Source organism: Rhinichthys klamathensis, unplaced genomic scaffold (genome assembly GCF_029890125.1).
Source record: "Rhinichthys klamathensis goyatoka isolate OS25496 unplaced genomic scaffold, OSU_Roscu_1.1 h1tg000111l_1, whole genome shotgun sequence".
NCBI lineage: Eukaryota > Metazoa > Chordata > Actinopteri > Cypriniformes > Leuciscidae > Rhinichthys > Rhinichthys klamathensis.
Window position 1 is genome coordinate 13,797,023 of NW_026606649.1, and position 23,163 is coordinate 13,820,185.

A 23,163-nucleotide genomic window follows, 5' to 3' on the forward strand; every position below is an offset into this window, starting at 1 on the left:
TTGTTCCACAGATTGATGGATGAATGGATGAACGGACGGACGGACGGATCAGATTCCACCAGGCAGGGAAAGAGGTATCCACATACACAAAATAAACAGAAAGAGAGAAAATGAGAAAAGAAAGATAACCGCTAAAGTGCATTAAGAGGTTTTCACCTGTAACTGCTGGTCTGCGATTCACTAAGAGCTTCACCACAACCATTGGCTCAGGTTTGATTGACAGCTGATGTTGAGCAGCCAATGAATAATAAATTATAGAACACCAGGTATAAACATCCATCTCAGGTGATCCAATTTCAAGTGAATACAAGTGTGAACAGTCTCCAAACACTGTTGTGGTCAATCAAACCCCGTTCAATGGTCACATTATTACCAGATCAAACAAGATACATGTTAATACCAGGTGTAAAATGGCTAATGACCTATTACTGTGCTGATGCCAAATCAATCAAATAAGTTTGAGAACAAAACACATCTGTGGAAGCTTCTGTTAATACCCAACCTATTTTAGTTCTAATACAAACCACAAAAATGTACAGCACATAGTGTTTGCCTAGTGCTGAACAACTTAACCACTTCTCTAAACATACAGAATTACAGGAAGGCCAGAAATTGGGCTTCAGCACTAGACTTCCACAGCGCTTACGCTGCCAGTAAATTTGACAGTAAAAGTCATCTCACTGAATAAATCAGGCCTTCTCTGAATAGTATTTCTTTCTTCTGAAACTGAAAATCATCAAACATCTGTGATTGCAGCACATAAAAAACCCAACTCATTTGACTATCAAAACCTTCATGGCATTCTGCTTACACTACAAAAGGAAATGTCCTGAAGGGACACGTATGCAGCTGAATAGATGCAAGTTTGTGATGATGATTCAGAAAGTATGCTGCAACGCACTGTAAAGGTTACGGTAGCTCAGACGACTCATGCATTAGATTCAAGATCTTCAGAAGTATTAAGCTAGCTTTGTGTTAGGAACAGAGCTAAATTTTAGACTAAAGTAGTTATTCAGTGATGATCACTTTTATAAAATTTGCGAATACAAATTAGCGAACAGAATCTACTGGCCCGGTCAAGACAGTGGTTTAAATTTTCAATAGCCTTGCCTAAATTTTCACTGGCCCTAACACAAAAATGTAATACATCAATTCAATGAAAGAGGCCCGGTTATTCGTTGTTTTTGACCCATAACCTTAACAAATAAGCTTATGACACCAAAAACTACTAGCCTAACTCATAAATGTCAAATATTGTTAAAGACAAGTAATAAAATGAGAACAAATAATAAAATACGAGCAATAGCACAAATAAATACAACAGAACAAACATACAAAATAAATAAACAGCGCTTTTGATGTTTTTTCAAAGGTCCAACAGTAGTTTTCAGGTACAGAAATTGAATAGGCCTAATCAAAATGTAAAATAACACTGCATAGTCTTCACTGTATAAATTAAATATAGATTTCCTTATTAAAGTTACAAAAGTTATTCAGTCAAGAGCAGTGAGTGATTTTTTTCTTTGTCCTTTGTTGTTTGATTAACTTTAAAACATTAACATTAAAAGACAGAATCAGGTTTATTAGGCTGCTGTCACTTAAAGAACTGCACGGATCCAATACACGTTTTATTTCTCAACTGTTCACTTAAGACATAACCAACTATGTTTACGTGGATACTCGCCAATAGGCAATTCACAAATACAACTTTGTTGCAGCATGATCAGTTATGAAACTTATGAGAACCAATGCCATTTAACATCATTTACATGCACTTTAAAAGATCAATTTCAGTAGGAATAAAGCAAAAAATTTAACATCTAATTAATCATGTAAATGCTAAGTTGATTTGAAATCATTCCAGTCTAATATTAACCAGTCTATTATCCCTTTAAGATTATTTAATTAGGCTATAATTATTATTGCACATAGATTTTGTTCTCTCTTACTCCATTTTCACAATGGATAAGCAATGCTTTTTCTCAAAACCAAATGAAAGTCTGATATAAATGTCCTGCACCACTTCCTGCTGATGTTACCGTTTGGTGTTCAAGGGCAGGTGTTGAAGTGTGAGAAGCACTCGAGTACACACGTACTCTGTCTGATCTCACGGGGTAAACGGGGAGGGTGTAAATTATGTTCCTTCTTCAAGGCTAAAAACCTTTCAAAGATGAGACGCTCAGCATGTTTGAATTCATCTGAATTAACCTATACAAATGAACATGCAAATTGTTATGGTCTCACTCTCAACCACACAGCAGCAAAAAGCACCTCAGACCGCCATGAGGAACATGCCAGAGACCCCCAAAAAAGTCCAACTGGATATTCCTGTGGTGTAGCTAGCATTTAACAGAATTGGTCCACAAGGACTCACACAACCAAAAATAAAACATGTTAACGCTCACACATATGATATACATGACGACTGTACCTCAAGGTTACATTCTGGGCCCCTGATCTGGGTTATTATTGGACAGATGAATGGCTTCATCCAGTACATGGAAATAAATGTAAACAGTTAATCAAGACGTACCATGTTAAGTAGCTTGGACATTATGCAAAATCCTCCTTGTTCGTTACACAGAATCAAGGCATAAAGGTTTGGAACATCATGAGGGTGAGTAAATGATGGCAGAACTTGCATTTTTGGGAGAACTATCCCTTTTAGGGGAAGTTCACATCTCGCGTCTAAAAAAAGGAAAACGCCAAGAAAACACTGAGATTTTCACCAACCTATCCAAGAGCTCCACCTGGACGATAAGAGATTCAAAGCCTATTTCAGAGTGGACAAAGACCAGTCTGATGATCTTCTAAAAAAATGTTGGCCCAAGCATCAGCAAACAGAGCTTCTGCTGTGAAACCATCTCTCCTGCGCAACGGCTCTGGATTTGTCTGAGGTAATTAGACTACCGTTAGAACTGAAAAGGCAATGAATAACCATTGCCCACTGATAATAACTTTAAATTATTCTAACAGATTGGATGGATCTTGTCACATGACCTGCGGTGCGCTTGCAGCATTCTGAAAAGTTGGAAATTTTGCATCTCGCTGGCTTGTCACAATACTCATCCGCTTGTTGTGCGTCTAATTTTAAAATAACAAACTTGAGTGTGCAAACTAAGTGACGTGAACAGCAACTTAGAAGGAATTTTTAGATGACACCTAACCAAAAGCTTCACCTTGCAGAGATCAAAAGGGAACTAGAGAGAGAGAGAGAGAGAGAGTGAGAGAGAGAGAGAGAGAGAGAGAGAGAGAGAGAGAGAGAGAGAGAGAGAGAGAGAGAGAGAGAGAGAGAGAGAGAGAGAGAGAGAGAGAGAGAGAGAGAGCGACTGGAGTCCTGAAACAATGACATGTTTTTGTATGTGGCTTAACTGCCGGAAGAGATGTGGTAGCCTAAAACTAAAGCAGTAAAGACAGAAAGACAACGCAATGAAAATGAGTATGGTCTAAGAAACGGTGATGATATCCCTTTTTTAAGTAAAACATTTTAAGCCAGAACTTAAATGCAAACTGCACAGTTCATACAGTATAAAAAAATTTATTCCGATGCAAAACTGATAATGTGAGTGGTGTTATTAAGTTTGACCACGGTCAATCTGACTGCAGTAGATGTGAAAGATAATAATAAAAATTATGTTAATTCAGCCAGCTCACATACCTGTATTTACTTCCTGTTTTCGTTCGAAGTCCACAGTAGTCAATTGTCGAGTTCGCGCGCGCGATTATTAGTTATATTAGTTACCAATGATCGCGCGCGTGAACTCGACAATCAAAAATGCATTTTAAATTTTATTTATATAAAATTGTTTGTAAATTTCATTTTATTTTCCAAAATCTGTTTTTGAATAAAAAAAAAAAGAATTAAATCAAAAGAAATGGTGAAATGCTGGTGAAGTGACTCACAGAGCAGCTCTGGAGAGTTCATGTGTTCATGTCCTCATTCTGAAAATACCACCAGCAGCGTCACGTGTGCTTAAATTCCATTTTTATGACTGGCTTTCGCGATTTCGTCCATATTTAGCAGAAATCATAGAAAACCAGGATCTTTTCGACTCATCACAACAGCACCTGCCTCTGCCTGGTTTTCTCATCACACACTCAATGAAATCGGTCAGACAATCCGCTCCATAAAGGCTATTCTGACCACCCACAGTTCAGAGTCAGACAAACATTCTCTCTCAAGATTTCAGCTGTAAACTATCGGTATTCACTTTACATCCTACTCGAAGACACTATAAAGTCACTACCACATTCTGCATTCAGGACCAAAATAGATTTACATCCACAAGAATGGCAGACCCTGAGCCACAAGCTCAGCTGGTCCCACACAGCCAGACTTTTAACTACTGCCACAAGGTCTGATCCACACAGCATCTTTTTTTATTCAGGAACCACCCACTTAAACCATCTGATCGATATATTAAACAAACCAACTACACTGTTATGTTTAGAGTTGGGTAAACCAATCAATATCTTGATTACTTGCCAAAGTTGCCATTAAAAGGGTAGTTGTAGTTCATCCAAAAACCCTCATGCTGTTCCAAAACTGTATGCCCTTTTTTTATTATTCTGAGGAACATAGAATTAGATATTTTGAGAAAAAAAAGTTTTTGGAAGTCTATGGTCACAAAAACTTGTTTACATACTTACAACCTAGGGGTGTGACGAGATCTCGTGCCACGAAATGTGACGAGATTTCTCGTTGAGTGAAAAGCTGTCTCGTGATATCACCATGACGGAGCGCGAGGCTGAAATTAGCATAGAATATGCCACCGCTACATTCACATTACCGCCTTGACTGTCGTTTTGCTGTTTTTATAAAAATAAAAACCATTGTAAACTATTGTAAACATCTGTTCATTCACACAGTGCAGCAGGAATCACAGTGCACTGATCGCATGACGATGGCGGAGGATTAGCGTCTGATAAATGTCTTATCTTGTAGAATGCGCGCTCAACATCGCTGCTCCCTATACATAGAGTACGTGTGATTGTGAAACCAAAAGTGAAAGTAAAACACTGACGCGATGCGATCTCCCTGATGCGCGCAAATTAGGCTGCATACAATAACCTGTCTCCCCGTTTCAAACCTATCTCCGGACTGTGTAGTTGTGGCTCTGGTCTGTTTGCACTTTGAATATTGAGAGAGTACTTTATGGTTGCACTTGTTGCACTTATTGTTTGCACTTAATAAGACAAGACACTTAAAAAAAACTGTTCACAAAGCATAATTCATGTACATGAAGGTCTGACGAGACTCGTGAAATCATACAGGATAGAAGCCAGTCAGTTAAGTTTGTGGAAAAACCTTTTGCAGTGCTTGTATATTGTTGTCTTTCAATGCATTTTATAATTCATACTCAAAGTATAACTGAAATGACATCCATTACAAGATTATTAGTTAAAACGTTTCAAAATGCACCTGCAGACTATTTTTCCAGTCATGAAAAATAGTCTGCAGTTTTATCATTAAAAAAATAGTTTTATCATTAAAAAAATAATAAATGCTACCTCTTCATAAACTGCCGTTCAACATGTAGCCATATTATAATTTGTGCATATTGTGATTGCTATTAATTTCTACATTTTCATAAAAGATTATTAATTTAATTACTGGTATTTGACCTAAAACCTTTCTACAGATGCTCTTCAGTTGGCTTAGTTGCCAATATCTTGATTTATTGCCTTTCGAGGCAAGATAAAATCCATGGAATTTAGGATCAAATTTTATTGTATCTGGCTGCGTTTTATAAATGAGGCCTCAGACAAACCATGGGAAAAAATACAGAGTCACATGTGAATGGACAAGAACGATTCAAGAGGTAGCCATGTGATCCAAACATGATGGGAATAAAGAAAGAGCGAATTCTTCTCACTGAACAAGAGCCCAACAGGGTCTTCACCCCACCAGATCTCATGAGATCTAACTCATACGATCCTGCTGTGTGTTGCTATAGGACGAATTTATTCTTGGACAGTTCTTCTGTATGAAGACTGAGGCTTCATACAAGATGTTAATGTTGCTTAAAAGTAAAGGTAAAATCAAGTAATTCACATGCAACATCTTAAATACGAACTAAACAAGTGCAAGGGAGAATGTTTAGCATGACTAACCTTCAGTACAGTAAAAGTGAATTGCGGGTGGTTTGTGCTTGACAATCTACATTAGTGGAACTCAAAGTCAGCATGAAATCATAATTGATTCCCTATTTCCCATTTTTACTTTGTTAGCACACAGTACTAGTCTTGTAATGAACAATTAATCCATGCAAGTTAATCCACAAAAGAAAATGTGTTTGTCTTCGTAATCTTAGGTCAAAATCGGAAGATGTGCTTCCCTGTGTGGAATGGCATTCCTTCTCTGATGACATCAGTTTGACGGCTTGAGCAGAACGTCCTTAACCAAACACCTCCAAGCGTCAGTCTGCTGCCAGCTAGAGATGGTGAGGAGGTGCCCCAAAATCAAGCCCTGCCCTCTATTTAATATAATGTATGTCACATTACTGAAGTCGGCTGCAACTTCTGGTTCACCCAAACTTAGCTTAATCATCACCGACCGACAATTGGGAAGAAAAAAAAAAGTTGAATCGCAATTAATGTTTAAAATTAAACAAATAATTTTATGATTAATCAATGTACAAATTGTATCTGTATAGTGAGTTATTTGTATCTGTGCATATCTACCCATCTATCTATCCATCCATCAATCCACCCATTTGTCAATCCATCTCTCTATCCGTTCTTTCATCTTTTAATCTAGTATCTATACTTCCATTCATCCAATAGCGAATGATCAATTCTCTACATCAGCCAGGGTGTCCAATCCTGCTCTTGGAGGGCCACTTTCAGGTGTTTAGCTCCAACACACCTGCCTGGAAGTTTCTAGTGATCCTGAATACCTTGATTATCTGGTTCGTGTGCGTTTAATCGGGGCTGGAGCTAAACTCTGCTGGAAGGCAGCCTCCAGGAACAGGAACAGACCCTGACCTACTGCAACACACTCATTGGAATATTTCTACAAAGCTGAGAGTGACAAACACAAGAAGGTGTTCCTCCAGATGGAAACACTAGAGCTACAAATGTCTGGCCATAGCATTGCATTCGTTGCTTAAACCCACCCTAGCCAGTATTTTCTTGGTTTTCTGGACAAATGATTATGTTAACCCGATGTTTTGTTCATCATGACATTCTTTGAGGTAACGTTACCTTAGAAACAATGAAAATACCATGGCACAGGAATATGCTTATGATTTAGTTCCATTGCATTACTATCTGATACTATCATGTTACCTTACCACCCACAGTACATATTCGTAAGTGAAACCTCTCAATTAAATGCCTTATTTGAGAAAAGAGACAGTAAATGTCCTGATATGACAGAAAGAGTGAAGATTACACTGAAACCGAGAGCTTGAGCAGATCTAATTTTTGTCTATTAACGCGCTCAGGAAACGCATCAACCGCGCGCAACAAAGCACGCGTATTTAAAACTCACTGCACACATAAACCTATAAACCTACTTACAGAAGAGTTTGAGCTTAGTAAAGCGACAGGGACTAAATTCTCACCCATTCTGTTGACGCTCCCGGCCGCCTCTGTAACCGATCTCTCACCGACCGACATTCCCTTTCTCCAACTCACGGTCCAGCCCACGCGCGACAAGCGTACGTCACATTTCTTGCGTAATCTCCCTTGCGACTACGGTGGCGACGGTAGTGGCGTATCTTTGGTGAATAGCGTCCGCACAAATCTCGCGATATTTCATGTAAGCCACAAGGGGGGGAAATATTTTTTATGATTCAAATGCGGGTTGGGGATTAGTTTATCATTGCATTTAAACGGAATATTCCTCTGCATGTTGCTATTTGCAAACAAATTTCGGAAGGGTTGATACCTTTTTTAAGTTCACTGATAATAATAACGAAAACAGACATAAATATTATCGAGGGTAAAATAAAACAAATAAAAAAATCCATAGTAAAGCAACAAAAAAGTCACTGACAAAGCCGATATCTAAATATTAGTAAATACAATCGTATACAAACATGTTTATAAACGAAAAATTATAAATAGTGTAGATATGGCCCAATACTGAAAAGGCTCTGTCTCTTTTTCTTTTATATCTAGTCATGAGAAGATGCACAGATAGGCCTACCGCCTACACAGTAAATTCCATTTATTATAATGGTCTGGCTGAAGAAGACCCACATCTGACTCCGATTCCGTAGATTTAATTACCTTGATAATTTACTGCTATGGAAAGAGCTGTGAGAAGAGAGCAACAATGCTGCCACATTTTGGCCAAAAAATATAAAAGCAGCTACACTTGATGTAGCCTACATTCACACACGTTTTTCCCACTAGCAAAGACACTTTTTTAATGTGAAAAACTAGCACATTTTTAATAAATTAAATAAATACAAATTGTGAATACTAAATGTACTTTTAATTCCCAGCAAACATAAGTTCATGTCGGACCAAGGTGTAGTATCGCATAATGCTAATTTTGAACGAAACCTTAATAAACACTAGGATAATATTCAGTGTATAATGCAAAATACAAGCAAAATGAAACACAAAAACAGTCAATATTTCCTTAAATTCAATTATATGTTGCTACAATGTCCTTTGCAACTATTTCACATTAAAAAGGGACCAGTACAATATTTTTGGCCTAATGTCCCATTTTATGAGTTTTCAAATATCGCTAACATTGAGAGGTCCTTTATATTAATATATTGTAACGTTTCTATTTTTGTTTATATTGTATCCTGTAAAAGATTTTACACAAAAAGATAAACATGTTTATTTATTGTTTTATGTACAAGATCCACATCACACGTATAAGCTTAAAGAAATAGAAAATAAGGCACATCTGAACAATACACGCATAGCTTAATACACAAATATACTGTTGATCTCAAGCTTCTGCAACATTTCCACTCAGTTCTTTGGCCAGCTTTATATCCATCAGAATAAAAGGATTCTATAACTTCTCAACTTTTCACTCTCATTCATTGTTCGCATATAAGGACTTCCTCGTACATATGTGAGGGCATATCCACATTTAACCCCTTTAGTAGCAGAGAAGAAACTTTTTTTGTCATTTTCAGTCCACTGATGAAAAATTATTTTGATTTACACAGTGCTCATAATATTTAATTTTGTTTTCATGAATTAAGTAACGTCGATTTGGAACATTTCAGCTCAGTGCTTTGGCCAGCTTGTTCTCTCTTCAAAGTCACTGTGCAGAAAAACAGAAATATTAAATTATATATCATGATTTGTTGTTTTAATTGTCTCTAAGTATTGAGCAAACTTTAATTTGGAGATGAAATAAAACCAAAAAGCACTTGCTTTGATTTGTGATGATCTTCCATTCCTGCTTGTGTCATGAGATCAGCGACATTGTTCTCCAGGTCATCTATACGTGTTCCCATCTCATCCAGTTCAGGCATTAAGGGAAAATTAAATGCTTTTATCAAGAATAAACATGATATTCTATTGTTAGGTATGGTTTTAAAACTATTATGTAGACTACCGTTTAAAAGTTTGGGGTTGGTAAGATTTTTTTTTTTGGATTTTGGCTGAATTTATTTGATCAAAAAGGAGTAGGCCCTAATACTATTATTAAAATAATAATTATCATTTAAAATCAGTGTTTTCTTACTTAAATACATTTTAAACGTAGGCTAATTCATGGTAGCAAAGCTGAATTTGTAGAAATATTCTAATATGCTGATTTGCTGCTCAAGAAAAATTTCTTCTTATTATCAATGTTGAATGGTTTTTGTGAAACCATTAAAATGTGTTTGAATAGAAAGTTCAAAAATTATAATTCTGTAACACTATAAATGTCGTTACTGTCACTTTTGATCAATTTAATGCATCCTTGATAAAACTATTGATTTCTTATATGGCAATACTATGGTAGGCTATACGTTCAATGGTAACTAAATTGGGCTATCATTGGGATTTAGATGCTACTTCGAGATAAGCCTATACTTCATTATCCAAAAGTCTGTGATATTGTTATTGTGTTCAAAACATGATATTGCTATGGTAACAACTCAAATACAAATATATTTCATGCTAGTGCTATGACAGCGGGGAAAAGCTATCTCTTCTACAAAGTCAAATTATGTATCTGAAAAGATATTTTTGGAGATGATCTGGTCAGATAAGTTCTGAAACCTGCTCTGAAGTTGTTGCATTGTCGTCTCCATCTGTTTGAAGAAACGAATTGAGCAGATTTTCAAACCAATATTATAAAGCTCCAATTAGGCTATAAAATGTTCTCGTCTTGCTTATAATTGTCAAATTAAAAATGTAATAAAATAAACACTTGCCATTGCAGACAAATCTTTGGTGGCATTTGACTCGGATCCTGCCATGAGGTTGAGTTGGTTTATGTGGAAGTTGTTCGTTTCAGCTCCAGGCAACGTTGTCTGGACTAAAAAAGAACCAGAGTGGAACTAATAGGTATTTGCTTTAACCTCAGAAAACTTTGGTCAGTCATAGCCTATATATCCATCAAAATAAAATGATTCTATAACTTTTCAACTTTTCACTCTGGCATATAAGGACTTCCTTGTTCCTATGTGAGGGCAGATCCACATTTAACCCTTTTAATCCACATTTAACCCTTTTATTTTATTCTGTTTACAGTCCACTGTTGAAAAAAATCTTTTGATTTAGGCTACATAGTGCTGACTGCTGATAGGGGCTAATCTTTAATTTTGTTTTCATGAATTATGTAACGTCGATTTGGCACATGGCAACTTTATTCGGATTTCGAGGGGATTAAACGAGACAAATCTTGTGTCATAGTTAATAGCCTAAAGCAGTTTTTTAAGATCAGGCCATTTCACGTGTGCGTCTAATATGTGATGGTAAATTCATTGCTTACATTAATGCTGAAAAACTGGCATTAATGGTTCATAATTTGCCGAATCATTGTTTTTGTCATACTCTCGTCAGAAAAAAATCGACTGACATTAGGACCGTGCGTCTCATGAATATTAATGAGCGTATCGTGACGTAGTGCAACACGGAAGTACTGTTATGAGCATTAGCCAGATGTAGCAGCAGAGAGGATCACAGCGGCATAAAAATGATTTACAGCACTCCATTCATCTTTGCACAGATCACAAGACAGAAGATACACGCCATCTAATATGGACTCACGCTGAGGAACCGTTCCCAGCGATTTAGCAAGTATTTCTTTCCTGGAAAAAGGGAAGCACTTGAATGATTTAGTTCTAATGAGTCAGTGGATGTTGACTGGGACAATGAAAGTACATTTACTGTAAAATTGCATTTTAGTATGTGAACAAAATAGCAAAGTAGTAATGATTTATGTTTCATTAATTTAGTGAGCTTGTAGTTGCATTCAGTTGATTTAACTATAAAGGACAGACAGATACATCACTCAAAAATGGATGAAGTGGTTATGGATCAGATCATGTATGTTGTTCATCAAATGGTGTCTTGGATCGCATCTGTTGCCATCATATTTGGAGGAGTTGTGCCATACATCCCTCAGTACAGGGATATCCGCAGGACTCAGAATGCTGAAGGATTCTCCACATATGTTTGCCTGGTGCTGCTGGTAGCCAACATATTAAGAATACTATTTAGGTGAGTTATGCACGACAGCTATATGAGGAAACAATGTAAATAGCCTACATGACATATAATCCACTCATCTGCCTTAATTCACTTTAATGCGTATTTACAAAGAGACATTTATCTGACATCACATTTTTGCATAACACATGCTTGCTAAATGTTCCTTTTTTGTATGTATTTTTTAAAGGCAGTTCATCACCTATGTATACACTGCCTGGCCAAAGAATGTCCCTGTTTGGATTTAAATAGGCAAATGCTTAAGAGTCAATGATTGGATCATAATTGCACGGATTATTACTTTTCTAGTGTGTTATATGTTTGGCAGCAGTTCTTCAAATCCTAATTGATGGAGTGTGTAGCTTTTCATGTAGGAAGACAAATCATGGCAATATTTCAGGATGACAATGTCAGGATTCATCAGGCTCAAACTGTGAAAGAATGGTTGGGAGAGAGCATGAAGAATCATTTTCACACATGAATTGGCACATATGAGTCCAGATATTAAATTCATTGAAAGTCTGTGGGTTGTGCTGGAGTTGACTTTACTGAGTGCTTGACTCTTGCACCAGATCTTGACCAAAACAAATGTATGCACTTCTTGATGGAAATAACATCACAACATTTATTTCCATCAAGAGGTGCATCATTTTTTGATCAAGATCTTGTATTGATGACAACACAGCTACACACTCCATCAATTATGGTTAAAATAACTGTTGTCAAACATATAACATGCTAGAAACATAATAATCATATAGATAGATAGATAGATAGATAGATAGATAGAGATAGATAGATAGAAGTAACACTTTACAATAAGGTTTCATGTGTTGACATTAGTTAACTACTTTAGTTAACATGAACTAAGAATGAACAATACTTCAACAGCATATTAACCTTACTTAAAGGGTTAGTTCACCCAAAAATGAAAATTCTGTCAGTAATTACTCACCCTCATGTTGTTCCAACCCCGTAAGACTTTCGTTCATCTTCGGAACACAAATTAAGATATTTTTGATTAAATCTGAGAGCTGGATCACTCCTCCATAGGCTTCTTAAGGGATCGAAACTGACCGGCCCAAAAGTTATAAAAGACATCGTTAAAATAGTCCGAGTGACTACAGTGGCTCAATCTTAAAGGGATAGTTCACCCAAAAATGAAAATTAAGTCATTAATTACTCACCCTCATGCTGTACCAACCCCGTAAGACCTTCGTTCATCTTCGGAACACAAATGAAGATATTTATGATTAAATCTGAGAGCTGGATCACTGCTACATAGGCTTCCTAAGGGATTGAAACTTGACGGCCCAGAAAGTCATTGAAGACATTTTTTAAATATTCCATGTGACTACAGTGGCTCAACAATAAGTTTATCAAGCGACAAGAATACTTTTTGTGCGGAAAACAAAACAAAAATAACGACTTTATTAGACTATTCCTTTTCTTCCTTGTGGGCCTGAGACGAGAGTTCAAGAGATTTCCACGACGCATGCGCGAGAACTGAACAAGAAGTAGTAGAAGAAGAACGTCCTCTTCTCAGTTCTCGCGCATGCGTCGTGGAAATCTCTTGAACTCTCGTCTCAGGCCCACAAGGAAGAAAAGGAATAGTCGAATAAAGTCGTTATTTTTGTTTTGTTTTCCGCACAAAAAGTATTCTTGTCGCTTGATAAACTTATTGTTGAGCCACTGTAGTCACATGGAATATTTAAAAAATGTCTTCAATGACTTTCTGGGCCGTCAAGTTTCAATCCCTTAGGAAGCCTATGTAGCAGTGATCCAGCTCTCAGATTTAATCATAAATATCTTCATTTGTGTTCCGAAGATGAACGAAGGTCTTACGGGGTTGGTACAGCATGAGGGTGAGTAATTAATGACTTAATTTTCATTTTTGGGTGAACTATCCCTTTAAGTTTATCAAGCGACGAGAATACTTTTTGTGCGGAAAAAACAAACAAAAATAACGACTTTATTCAACTATTCATTTCCTTCTCTGTACGGCCATGATATTTCACGTAGTGAAACTACGCAAAGCTTCTAGGTTGTACGTCACGCATCACACACATGACCAGCGTCGGCCAATAGTGAGCCTACGTGTGACGTGCAACCTAGAAGCTTTGCGCAATATCACTACGTGAAATATCACGGCCCACGGAGAAGGAAATTAATTCTGTAAAATGTATTAAAATTCTGTAATTAATTACTCACCCTCTTGACGTTCTAAACCTGTAAGACTTTCGTTCATCTTCAGAACACAAATGGAGATATTTTTGATGAAATCCGGGAGCTTTCTGACCCCCTATAGACTGCAACGTTATTACCACTTTCAAAGCCTGGAAAGGTAGTAAAGACATCGTTAAAATAGTCCATGTGATTACAGTGGTTCAACCTGAATGTTACGAAGCGACGAGAATACTTTTTGTGCGCAAAAAAAGAAAAGAAAATACTTTATTCAACTATTTATTCTCTTCCCTGTCAGTCATGTTGTAAACACAGTGCAGCGCTTTCAGGTTCTACATCAGAACGTTGACTCAGTATTGGGTGGATCCTGCGTCAGAATCACACACATGCGTCGTGGTGCTCACGTGAACAGCATCAGAGACTGACATGGAAGAGAATAAATTGTTGAATAAAGTCAGTATTTTTGTTTTTGCGCACGAAAAGTATTCTCGTCACTTCATAACATTAAGTTTGAAGCCACATGGACTATTTTAACGATGTCTTTACTAAGTGGTAATTGCATTACAGTCTATGGGGGGTCAGAAAGCTCTTGGATTTCTTCAAAAATATCTTAATTTGATTTTGTAAAGATGAATGAGGGTCTTACGGGTTTGGAACGACATGAGGGTGAGTAATTAATGACATGATTTAAATTTTGGGGTGAACTAACCCTTTAAATATTGAGAGGTGCTTAAATTTATTGTTGGTGCACAAATATTTTGTCTGGTTTGTGCACTAATAATACAAAAAATTAAGTATTTTTGTAAAAAATCTGCCCTAACAAAATCTGTACAATGATTTTTAAAAGTCCTCATCCATTTATCAGTAACAACTTGAAGAAGCATGGAAAAACCTCTGACCAGTATGTTTGTTGTTATTTATTTATTTTTTCCAGGTTTGGACGTTACTTTGAGACTCCGCTGCTTTGGCAGAGTATAATCATGATCATCACAATGTTATTCATGCTGAACCTGTGCACAAGTGTCCGCATGGTCACTGAACTCAACACCAAACGGCGCTCGTTCACAGGTGGGAATCTTTATGACTCTTTACAGCCTCCGAATAAGTGTTATTTTCAGCATTATATTGAAGAGAACTTTTGTGTAACACTTTTTTATTTCAAAAATGAATTAATCATTTACTTTTTTCTAGTTTCTTTCTTTAAATGTTTTTTTTTCTTCACTTTTTTTCCAGTCAGTCTGTTTGGTACTTGAGTTTACAGGCTATTGAATTTTAGATACAGCCACATGGTCAGGGTCTGTCTTTGAACACGTTTCACGAGATTATCATACAAGGAGGGCCTTTGAAGTGGATGAACTTTGACCTTCTGACTGCTTGGTGAACATCAGTCTCAGGTTTATTTATACTTGAGTTGTGTTCTTGTTCTCAAATGAGCCCAAACACTGAACTTTATGTTCGGAATGGAATACGTATGTACTGTATACTGCATACACATTTTTAAGAATAGTATGTGATGCAGTATAAATTAACCCCTGGTTTCACAGACAATGCTTAAGCCTAGTCCCAGACTGAAATGCTGGTTTAACTGAAAGCAACTTGCACTGACAGCAACAATCTTAAGACAGTGCCATTGTTTTGTCTCAAGATGCACACCAGTAATGATTTTTTTCAAAGGCACGTTTATAAAAGCTACTTAAATGCCCTAATTGAACTAAGGCCTAATCCTGGTTTAGTCTAAGCACTGTCCGTGGAACCGGACCTATATGTCTCAAACTGGTGGTATGATGCTTCATTGTTGTTACATAACATTACTTCATATATGTTTCATTGAGTGATTCCGGGTGTATACAGAAAATGCATTATACATACTGTTGAAGTTATTGGTGGAGTATGATAGTATGCTGTTCCTAACATAACCATTAACTATGAGAGAACAAAACACACGGTGCATAAAGGCACAGACATATTCTGACTTTAGAAACGCTCCTTGGACAAATTTGATGAAGCCTTAAACTAATAGTCTCTCACTTGTCTTTTTACACAGGACATCCTGTTTAAACAGTTTTTATCTTTTGGTGTGTGACGTAGTACTGCTGCGTACTCTGTCTCTATGGGTTGACTGTTGTCTTAAGACTGACACGACTTCTCAGAGTTAATTTACAGCGCTGACGTTGTCACTTCTATATAATTATTTGAATCAAGATAAGACGACCCATTATTGGAATTCAAATCCCAAGGTTCCCATGATCTCATTTTAACAAACCTATTTGGTACACATATAATTATTGATCGCATATGTAGCTTCAGTAGTTTGATTGTAACTTACATTTTTGGGTGAATTTCATGAATTATGTCAAGAACATGCACTACTGGTCACACTACCAGTGTTTTTGAAAGAAGTCTCTTACATGCTCACCAAAGGTTTCATTTATTTGATCAAATATACATTAATATTGTGAAATATTACAATCTAAAAGAACTTGTTTCAATGTTAATTTATTGTTAAATGTAATGTATTTCTGTGATGGCAAAGCTGAATTTTCAGGAGTCTTCAGTGTCACAAGATCCTTCAGAAATCATTCTAAATATGCTCATTGGCAGCTCAAGAAACATCAATGATACCCCAAACTTTTGAATGGAAGTGAAAGTAGCAGCAAAACTTTTTTCAACTATCATAATAATACAAAATGGTTCTTGAGCAGCAAATCAGAATATTAGAATGATTTCTGAAGGATCATGTGACACTGAAGACTGGAGTAATGATGCTGAAAGTTCAGCTTTGCCATCACAGGAATAAATTACCTGAATGCATGATTATGCTAAAATAGAAAATAAATATTTTAAATTGTAACAATATTTCACAATATTACAGTTTTCACTATATTTTTGTTTAAGTGAATGCACCCTTCATGAGCATAATATTTCTTTTAAGACTTATCTAATGATTCCAAACTTTATGACCCAGATACACTACCAGTCAGTTTCAACCCAAATCAGATACAAAGTGACATAATATTTTGCTAAAATTAAAAGGGTTTTGTTTTTTACCATTATATTATTCTTATTTACTGTAATGTGATTTTTTTATTATTATTATTTAAATCATGTTTATTTATTTAGTTAGTTAGTACTATGCTGTCAAACCCATAATGAGAACGTGTTGGGAAAATATATGCTTCACCCAAAAATGTAAATTTTGTCATTACTCACCCTCATGTTGTTCCAAACCCGTATGAGTTTCTTTCTTCTGTTGAACACAAAAGAAGATATTTTAAAGAATGTTTTTTAACCAAACAGTTGACGGCACCCATTGACTTCCATAGTATTCTTTCCCCCTATTATGGAAATCAATGGGGTCCATCACTTTCTTTAAAATATCTTCTTTTGTGTTCAACAGAAGAAAGAAACTCATGCAGGTTTGGAACAACACGAGGGTGAGTAAATGATGACAACAATTTCATTTTTGGGTGAACTATCCCTTTAATGCTCAATTATTAAATTATAATAGTGATTCTAAAAATATGCTTTGTTTACTTAATGCAATATTTAGTATCTTAACGTTTGATTTTAGGGTGGGATATGACTCGGACATGTTTTCATGAGTTCCTTCTCTTCAGGGCTTTCTGTGTCTCCATGAAGATGGAGCGATGCAATCTATTTTTCCCCCTGCTCTCCCATGTTCTTATTTTTTGTTTATTTGTCTTATTTGTCTGAAGCAACAGACAGTAAGGACGAAGAAATCAAAGTTCCTAAGAGGCTGTTTCTGGGTATGTACTGATGTGTTTCCCCACAAAACACCACTTTTTATTATATATATATATATATAGATTTTTTTCCCCATCATCCACCCCAGTCATTTCCTCCCAGAATGACCTGTCTGAACCATATACTCATCTAATCCTGTCATTAATTCACAGCTCTCTATTAACCCTAATGTTTCACTTGCATGTACCTGAAACAGACATGTGACGCATAACAATGAATTGCAAATGCATGTTTAGTGATAGAGGCAGTGTTGCATGTTTTTGTTGTTTTGGATGCCAAAATTGTAGTATTGCATGCAGATAGATTATCATGAACTGCTTTTCAATTGATATTAGTTTTTGTATGGCTTGCATGAACTATCCAGTCAAGAAGACCTTATAATAATTTAGTTTTACATGATTCTAACAGCTCGTTTATCCGGTTGCCAAATCAGTAATTCAATCATATTTTATACTGCTGTATTCTACTTGGTGGAATTTTGACTTAACCCTTTAACACCCAGAAGAGTGTCGCATGGCTTTGGGTACTGAGCTGATAACAACTGCAATGTCACATGACAGTTAACCAACAGGCATGTTTTCACTGAAAGCATCTTAGTGTGTTCACAGCCCTACAGCACACTTGGTTTCCGTTGTTCCACATGAACAGCAGGTGGCGCTAGTGGTTTACACCTGAGATCTGCTGTTGCTGTCTGATTGATGGACTCTTTTGCATAAACTTCCATATCTGCTGACTTTCGGCACATATGCGCTTAGATTATTTTCTTCTTTAAGTATGGCCTCCATATGTCCATCATTTTTGGCGAGAATTCAAAAGATTGCAGAAGAATGAATCTTGTTATTGACTGTAGAAGGTGCCAGATGTCAGGTGTTATTAGGGGGAGTTATTATTAAAGATGCGCTTGTTTCAAGTTCAGTTCCTGTGCTGGTCAGCCAGCTGTTAATGTTGTCTCTTCTCTCTGAGCATCTGTGAGGGCTGACAGTCCAGTTTTAGGTTCAGTCATTTAACCTCAAATTTCCATACTTGAATAGAGTATGACCATCTCTCTTAGATTCGCAAGTGAAAATGAGCAGCAACAAATTTGACTATTTTTACTGTTTTTTGTTCAAGCTTGCTGGCCTGAACTGTTATTATGAGACACCACACTTTTACAAGAAAGGTTATATATAAAACTTTGAAGGGTTCTTTCAGATGGAAACAAATTTAGAAGTTTCCATCATTTTATTGATTTAGTTTAATCCACTAATAATTATAATGAAATGGTATGAATTAAACAGTCGTAAACATACAAACAAAAAATTGAAATAATCTGTTAAATATGAAAGTATGCAGTCATTAAATACATTTCTCTTTATATAGAACCTTTTTAGCACAAAGGGTTCTTTAAAAAAGAGTCAATAACACTAAGGTTCTATATAAAACCCCAATAATTATGATTATGCTTGAACTTGTCTATTTATCAGTTATATGTTAAGTCAGTTTTGTATTGTGACCAAGTGAAATAAATTGCTATCTGAAAATCATTTGGATTTAAATCTGTTTTACAGCTGTTGGTTTTTAAACAGGTTTAGAACAGTGGTTCTCATCCTTTTTGACTAATGAATATTGTTGCTATGACAAAGCTGCTTTAAAAAATATTTAACAGAAACCTGGAGTATTGATATATTAAATGAATTAGCCATTCATTTTGTGATTTAAGAAATTTCAAGAACTGTATGTTTGTCAATACAAAAATAATAGTAATTGAGGGAGCAAAGAAGTATGATTTCAGTTTTCACCTTAATTTATTTTTTATCATTTTAATCTAGATTATATTAGAATCTAAATTTGAGAACCAATGACATTAAGACTACGTTAGTCACTTAAGACTAGGTGGTTTGCTGGTTAAAGATCTGGGCTACTCAAACTTGGTAGGTTTGAATCCTGCAAGGGATATTAACTCACTATTAGTCCCATGGTCAAGACCTTTACCTCCGGTTACTCCAGAAGGGATTTTCCCTGTAATAATGTACTGCAAATCAATACTAAATCTAATTACTGAATTAGATTGTATATTGTATGCCCTGAAACATAAAGTGCATTCAGAAATGATTCAGACCCATTCACATTTTATGTTGAAATGCTTTTTAAATCCTTTTTCACATCAATCACCATACTACATAATGACAAAGCAAAAAACTAATTTGAGATGACTTTGGACATTTATTAAAGATTTTAGCTTAAAGCTACAATATGTAAAAAATTTTGCCGCTAGGGGTCGCTAACCTCTTACGATAACCAAGGCGTAGGTTGATGACGCAAAAGCGGAATTATGGAACTTGTCGTCATGCCGATTGATCTAATAATGTTTATGGATGAGTGAATACATTGATGTTTTTAACATGACTGTGGTATGAAGCAGGGCGCGATCACTAATGAGAGACAGATATCACACGCGAGTCCCGCGGATATAAAGGAATGAGGACATTTCATTCTACCGAACTACCCGCAAGTGCTGAATTACTACTCATACAGGTCAGTTTATTTGACGAATTAAACTTGTGAGGTAACGCAGCGCTGTTTCACTTGGTTTACTTTACACTATCACACTTAACAGCATTTGAGTGTGTTGAAAGTTATAATGTTATTCTATGTGTTAGTTTGTCTGTATGAGACTAGCAGTAAGCTAGATCAAGATTAGGATAACATATACTGATCATATTCTAACAATTCATCATGTTGAGCTATATAACATTGATTAGTTTTATGTACATTTGCTCACCTGTCTAGTAAAGTACATGCAAGAGCGGCGTCTCTGTCAAGTCGAAGTTAGTCGCGGATGTGGAGCTCTCGGCATCTCGAATCGCCACGCTGATATTGATCCTCGTTTTAGTTCTCCTTTTGTCCCAAAGTCTGCTTGCCATGGTCCATAATGTTTGAACGAAACAACAACAGTATGAGCGTGCCGTGCCGCTAGATGTAACGCAGTTGTCCACGTCTGTCGCCATGGTTACTTTGGCAGTACGAGCGGAAACCAGGGATAACGCGGATATTACGTCATTGACAGGCGACAAGTGAACAGACGAGCCATTATTTAAAATTGGAATTTCTCTGAAATTAAAAATCTTTGGGAACTTTTGGGATATTGTAAGTACACAACTGCAGGAAATATATCACACCGTGCAAGTGATTTTGGTATATTTTATTAAAAGATTCTTACATATTGTACCTTTAAGGCAACAACATAACAAAATGTGACAAAAGGAAGAATAGGCCTACTTTCTTAATGCACTGTACTAATTTACTTCAAAGTAACACTTCTAACTGTTATTTTATTATATATATATATATATATATATATATATATATATATATATACTGTATATACACTCACCTAAAGGATTATTAGGAACACCATACTAATACTGTGTTTGACCCCCTTTCGCCTTCAGAACTGCCTTAATTCTACGTGGCATTGATTCAACAAGGTGCTGAAAGCATTCTTTAGAAATGTTGGCCCATATTGATAGGATAGCATCTTGCAGTTGATGGAGATTTGTGGGATGCACATCCAGGGCACGAAGCTCCCGTTCCACCACATCCCAAAGATGCTCTATTGGGTTGAGATCTGGTGACTGTGGGGGCCATTTTAGTACAGTGAACTCATTGTCATGTTCAAGAAACCAATTTGAAATGATTCGAGCTTTGTGACATGGTGCATTATCCTGCCGGAAGTAGCCATCAGAGGATGGGTACATGGTGGCCATAAAGGGATGGACATGGTCAGAAACAATGCTCAGGTAGGCCGTGGCATTTAAACGATGCCCAATTGGCACTAAGGGGCCTAAAGTGTGCCAAGAAAACATCCCCCACACCATTACACCACCACCACCAGCCTGCACAGTGGTAACAAGACATGATGGATCCATGTTCTCATTCTGTTTACGCCAAATTTTGACTCTACCGTCTGAATGTCTCAACAGAAATCGAGACTCATCAGACCAGGCAACATTTTTCCAGTCTTCAACTGTCCAATTTTGGTGAGCTCTTGCAAATTGTAGCCTCTTTTTCCTATTTGTAGTGGAGATGAGTGGTACCCGGTGGGGTCTTCTGCTGTTGTAGCCCATCCGCCTCAAGGTTGTGCGTGTTGTGGCTTCACAAATGCTTTGCTGCATACCTCGGTTGTAACGAGTGGTTATTTCAGTCAAAGTTGCTCTTCTATCAGCTTGAATCAGTCGGCCCATTCTCCTCTGACCTCTAGCATCAACAAGGCATTTTCGCCCACAGGACTGCCGCATACTGGATGTTTTTCTCTTTTCATAATATTATTTTATATAGTAAAATAATATTATTTAATAGTATTTCTTAATATTTTAAATTCGTTTTTATTTGATATTTTCACCTTTCATTTTAATTTGAGTAATTTTTTTATGTGCTTTTGTCGTTTTTTTATTAGTTTTTATTATATTTTTTAATTTATTTAGCTTTGATTCATTTTATTTTTTTGTAATTTTAGTACTTGAACGAAAATTAGAAATGTTGCCATGGCAACTAACTGAAATAAAATAAGTTAGTTTTTCATCTAATATCTATATTTTGTTTTATTTCAGTTCACAATAACAATGTTTTTGTTTTAGGGGCCGTTTACATGACACCGTTTTCGACTAAAAACGTAAAATGTTTCATTCGTTTTGGCTGTTCATTTACTTGACGTGTTTTGGGGGCCTGAAAATGCAATGTTTTAAAAACATTAAGTTTCTGAAAATCATGCCATTATTGTCTCTGTGTAAACTACAAAAACACGGATTTGTGAATACAGTGGCTTCATCATGTGCATGCGTATTCCGTGTTCAGTCTATAGACCTTATGCGCCAGAGAAACGAGGGCGCAGCCATCTTTAGAATATTGTCTTTGAACTTCCATTTTTGCAGTCGCTCTGTATATTTCTATGGCATTGCTGTCCAGGAGTAATTAGCTTTTGAAGTGGATTTACTTAATGTAAAGTTAACGAAAGTTATCACGAGGATTTGTAATGTTTAAAGCAGATGCCTTAACAAATGTCAGTAGACCGGGAAGATTTTAAAACGAGCCATTCATTCATAAATACGCAAGATCGCTGTGAAAATACAGACCGGAAGACGAAAGACAACGAGCGCAGCGCTGAAAAGGGGCGGGGGGCTACATAAGATCTATAGGTGCGTATAGTTTTTCTTTACAAAGTGACATCGCCAACTACTGGTTGTCGTCTGAATGCAAAAAACGCAACATTTCTGTTTTTAGCACATGGCCATTTAAACTTACCCTTAGTTCAAAATAACACAACTGTGCAGTACACTTTATCTAGACTTTATTAGTATTTGTACCTAGTCAGTTTAAATCAGCATTGAGGATTTATTCATTGTCTGCTAGAGGACTTTTTAAATCTAGCTGTGACTAGCAGTTGATGGAAAAGTAGATTTGTTTTCTCTCTCACATGGCTCGCTCTATTGATCAAATATGCCCAGCGGCCCCTCACACACCTCATTAGAAGTGTGTTCAACAGAGAGGCTGAGAGGTGTTTGCTAATTGCTGCTTTGCTCACAAGCTCATTGATTGAATGGATCTGAA

General features: G+C 36.4%; 3 protein-coding genes across 8 annotated transcripts in view; 1 reads left to right on the plus strand and 2 right to left on the minus strand.

Moving 5' to 3' along the window:
- septin7a (septin 7a) overlaps window positions 1-7,707 on the minus strand; it is a 42,367-nt gene extending 34,660 nt beyond the window's left edge. For 3 of the 5 annotated variants that reach the window (XM_056254583.1, XM_056254582.1, XM_056254580.1), the window contains exon 1: window positions 7,558-7,702. In XM_056254583.1, coding sequence (XP_056110558.1) covers window positions 7,558-7,623 — 66 coding nt within the window. In that variant the 5' untranslated portion in view covers window positions 7,624-7,702. Of the gene's footprint in view, window positions 1-7,557 lie in introns of all 5 variants that reach the window. The other 2 variants (XM_056254581.1, XM_056254579.1) reach the window with 2 other exon arrangements.
- A 1,089-nt stretch (window positions 7,708-8,796) lies between these two features.
- On the minus strand, window positions 8,797-10,310 carry LOC130088001 (heat shock factor-binding protein 1). Its single transcript, XM_056254586.1, has 3 exons — window positions 10,160-10,310; window positions 9,358-9,448; window positions 8,797-9,244 (listed from the first exon to the last, which is right to left on the minus strand). Exons 1-3 carry the CDS (start codon window positions 10,224-10,226, stop codon window positions 9,208-9,210), a joined length of 195 nt encoding a protein of 64 aa, XP_056110561.1. The 5' UTR covers window positions 10,227-10,310; the 3' UTR covers window positions 8,797-9,207.
- A 739-nt stretch (window positions 10,311-11,049) lies between these two features.
- The window catches only part of LOC130087999 (solute carrier family 66 member 2), a 44,533-nt gene continuing 32,419 nt past the window's right edge, over window positions 11,050-23,163 (plus strand). The window contains exons 1-3 of one of the 2 annotated variants that reach the window (XM_056254584.1): window positions 11,050-11,640; window positions 14,747-14,880; window positions 17,529-17,579. In XM_056254584.1, the coding sequence (XP_056110559.1) occupies window positions 11,438-11,640; window positions 14,747-14,880; window positions 17,529-17,579 (388 nt within the window). In that variant the 5' untranslated portion in view covers window positions 11,050-11,437. The remainder of the gene's footprint in view (window positions 11,641-14,746; window positions 14,881-17,528; window positions 17,580-23,163) is intronic. The other variant, XM_056254585.1, reaches the window with a different exon arrangement.

Excerpts from the sequence above, each read along its gene's own strand:
- LOC130088001 (XM_056254586.1), bottom strand. The coding sequence starts at position 10,226 with ATGGAGACGACAATGCAACAACTTCAGAGCAGGTTTCAGAACTTATCT. Across the intron at positions 9,449-10,159 it reads TGACCAGATCATCTCCAAAA|TGGATGAGATGGGAACACGT; the intron begins ATATCTTTTCAG and ends TAATGCCTGAAC. Across the intron at positions 9,245-9,357 it reads GAAGATCATCACAAATCAAA|TGACTTTGAAGAGAGAACAA; the intron begins GCAAGTGCTTTT and ends TTTTCTGCACAG.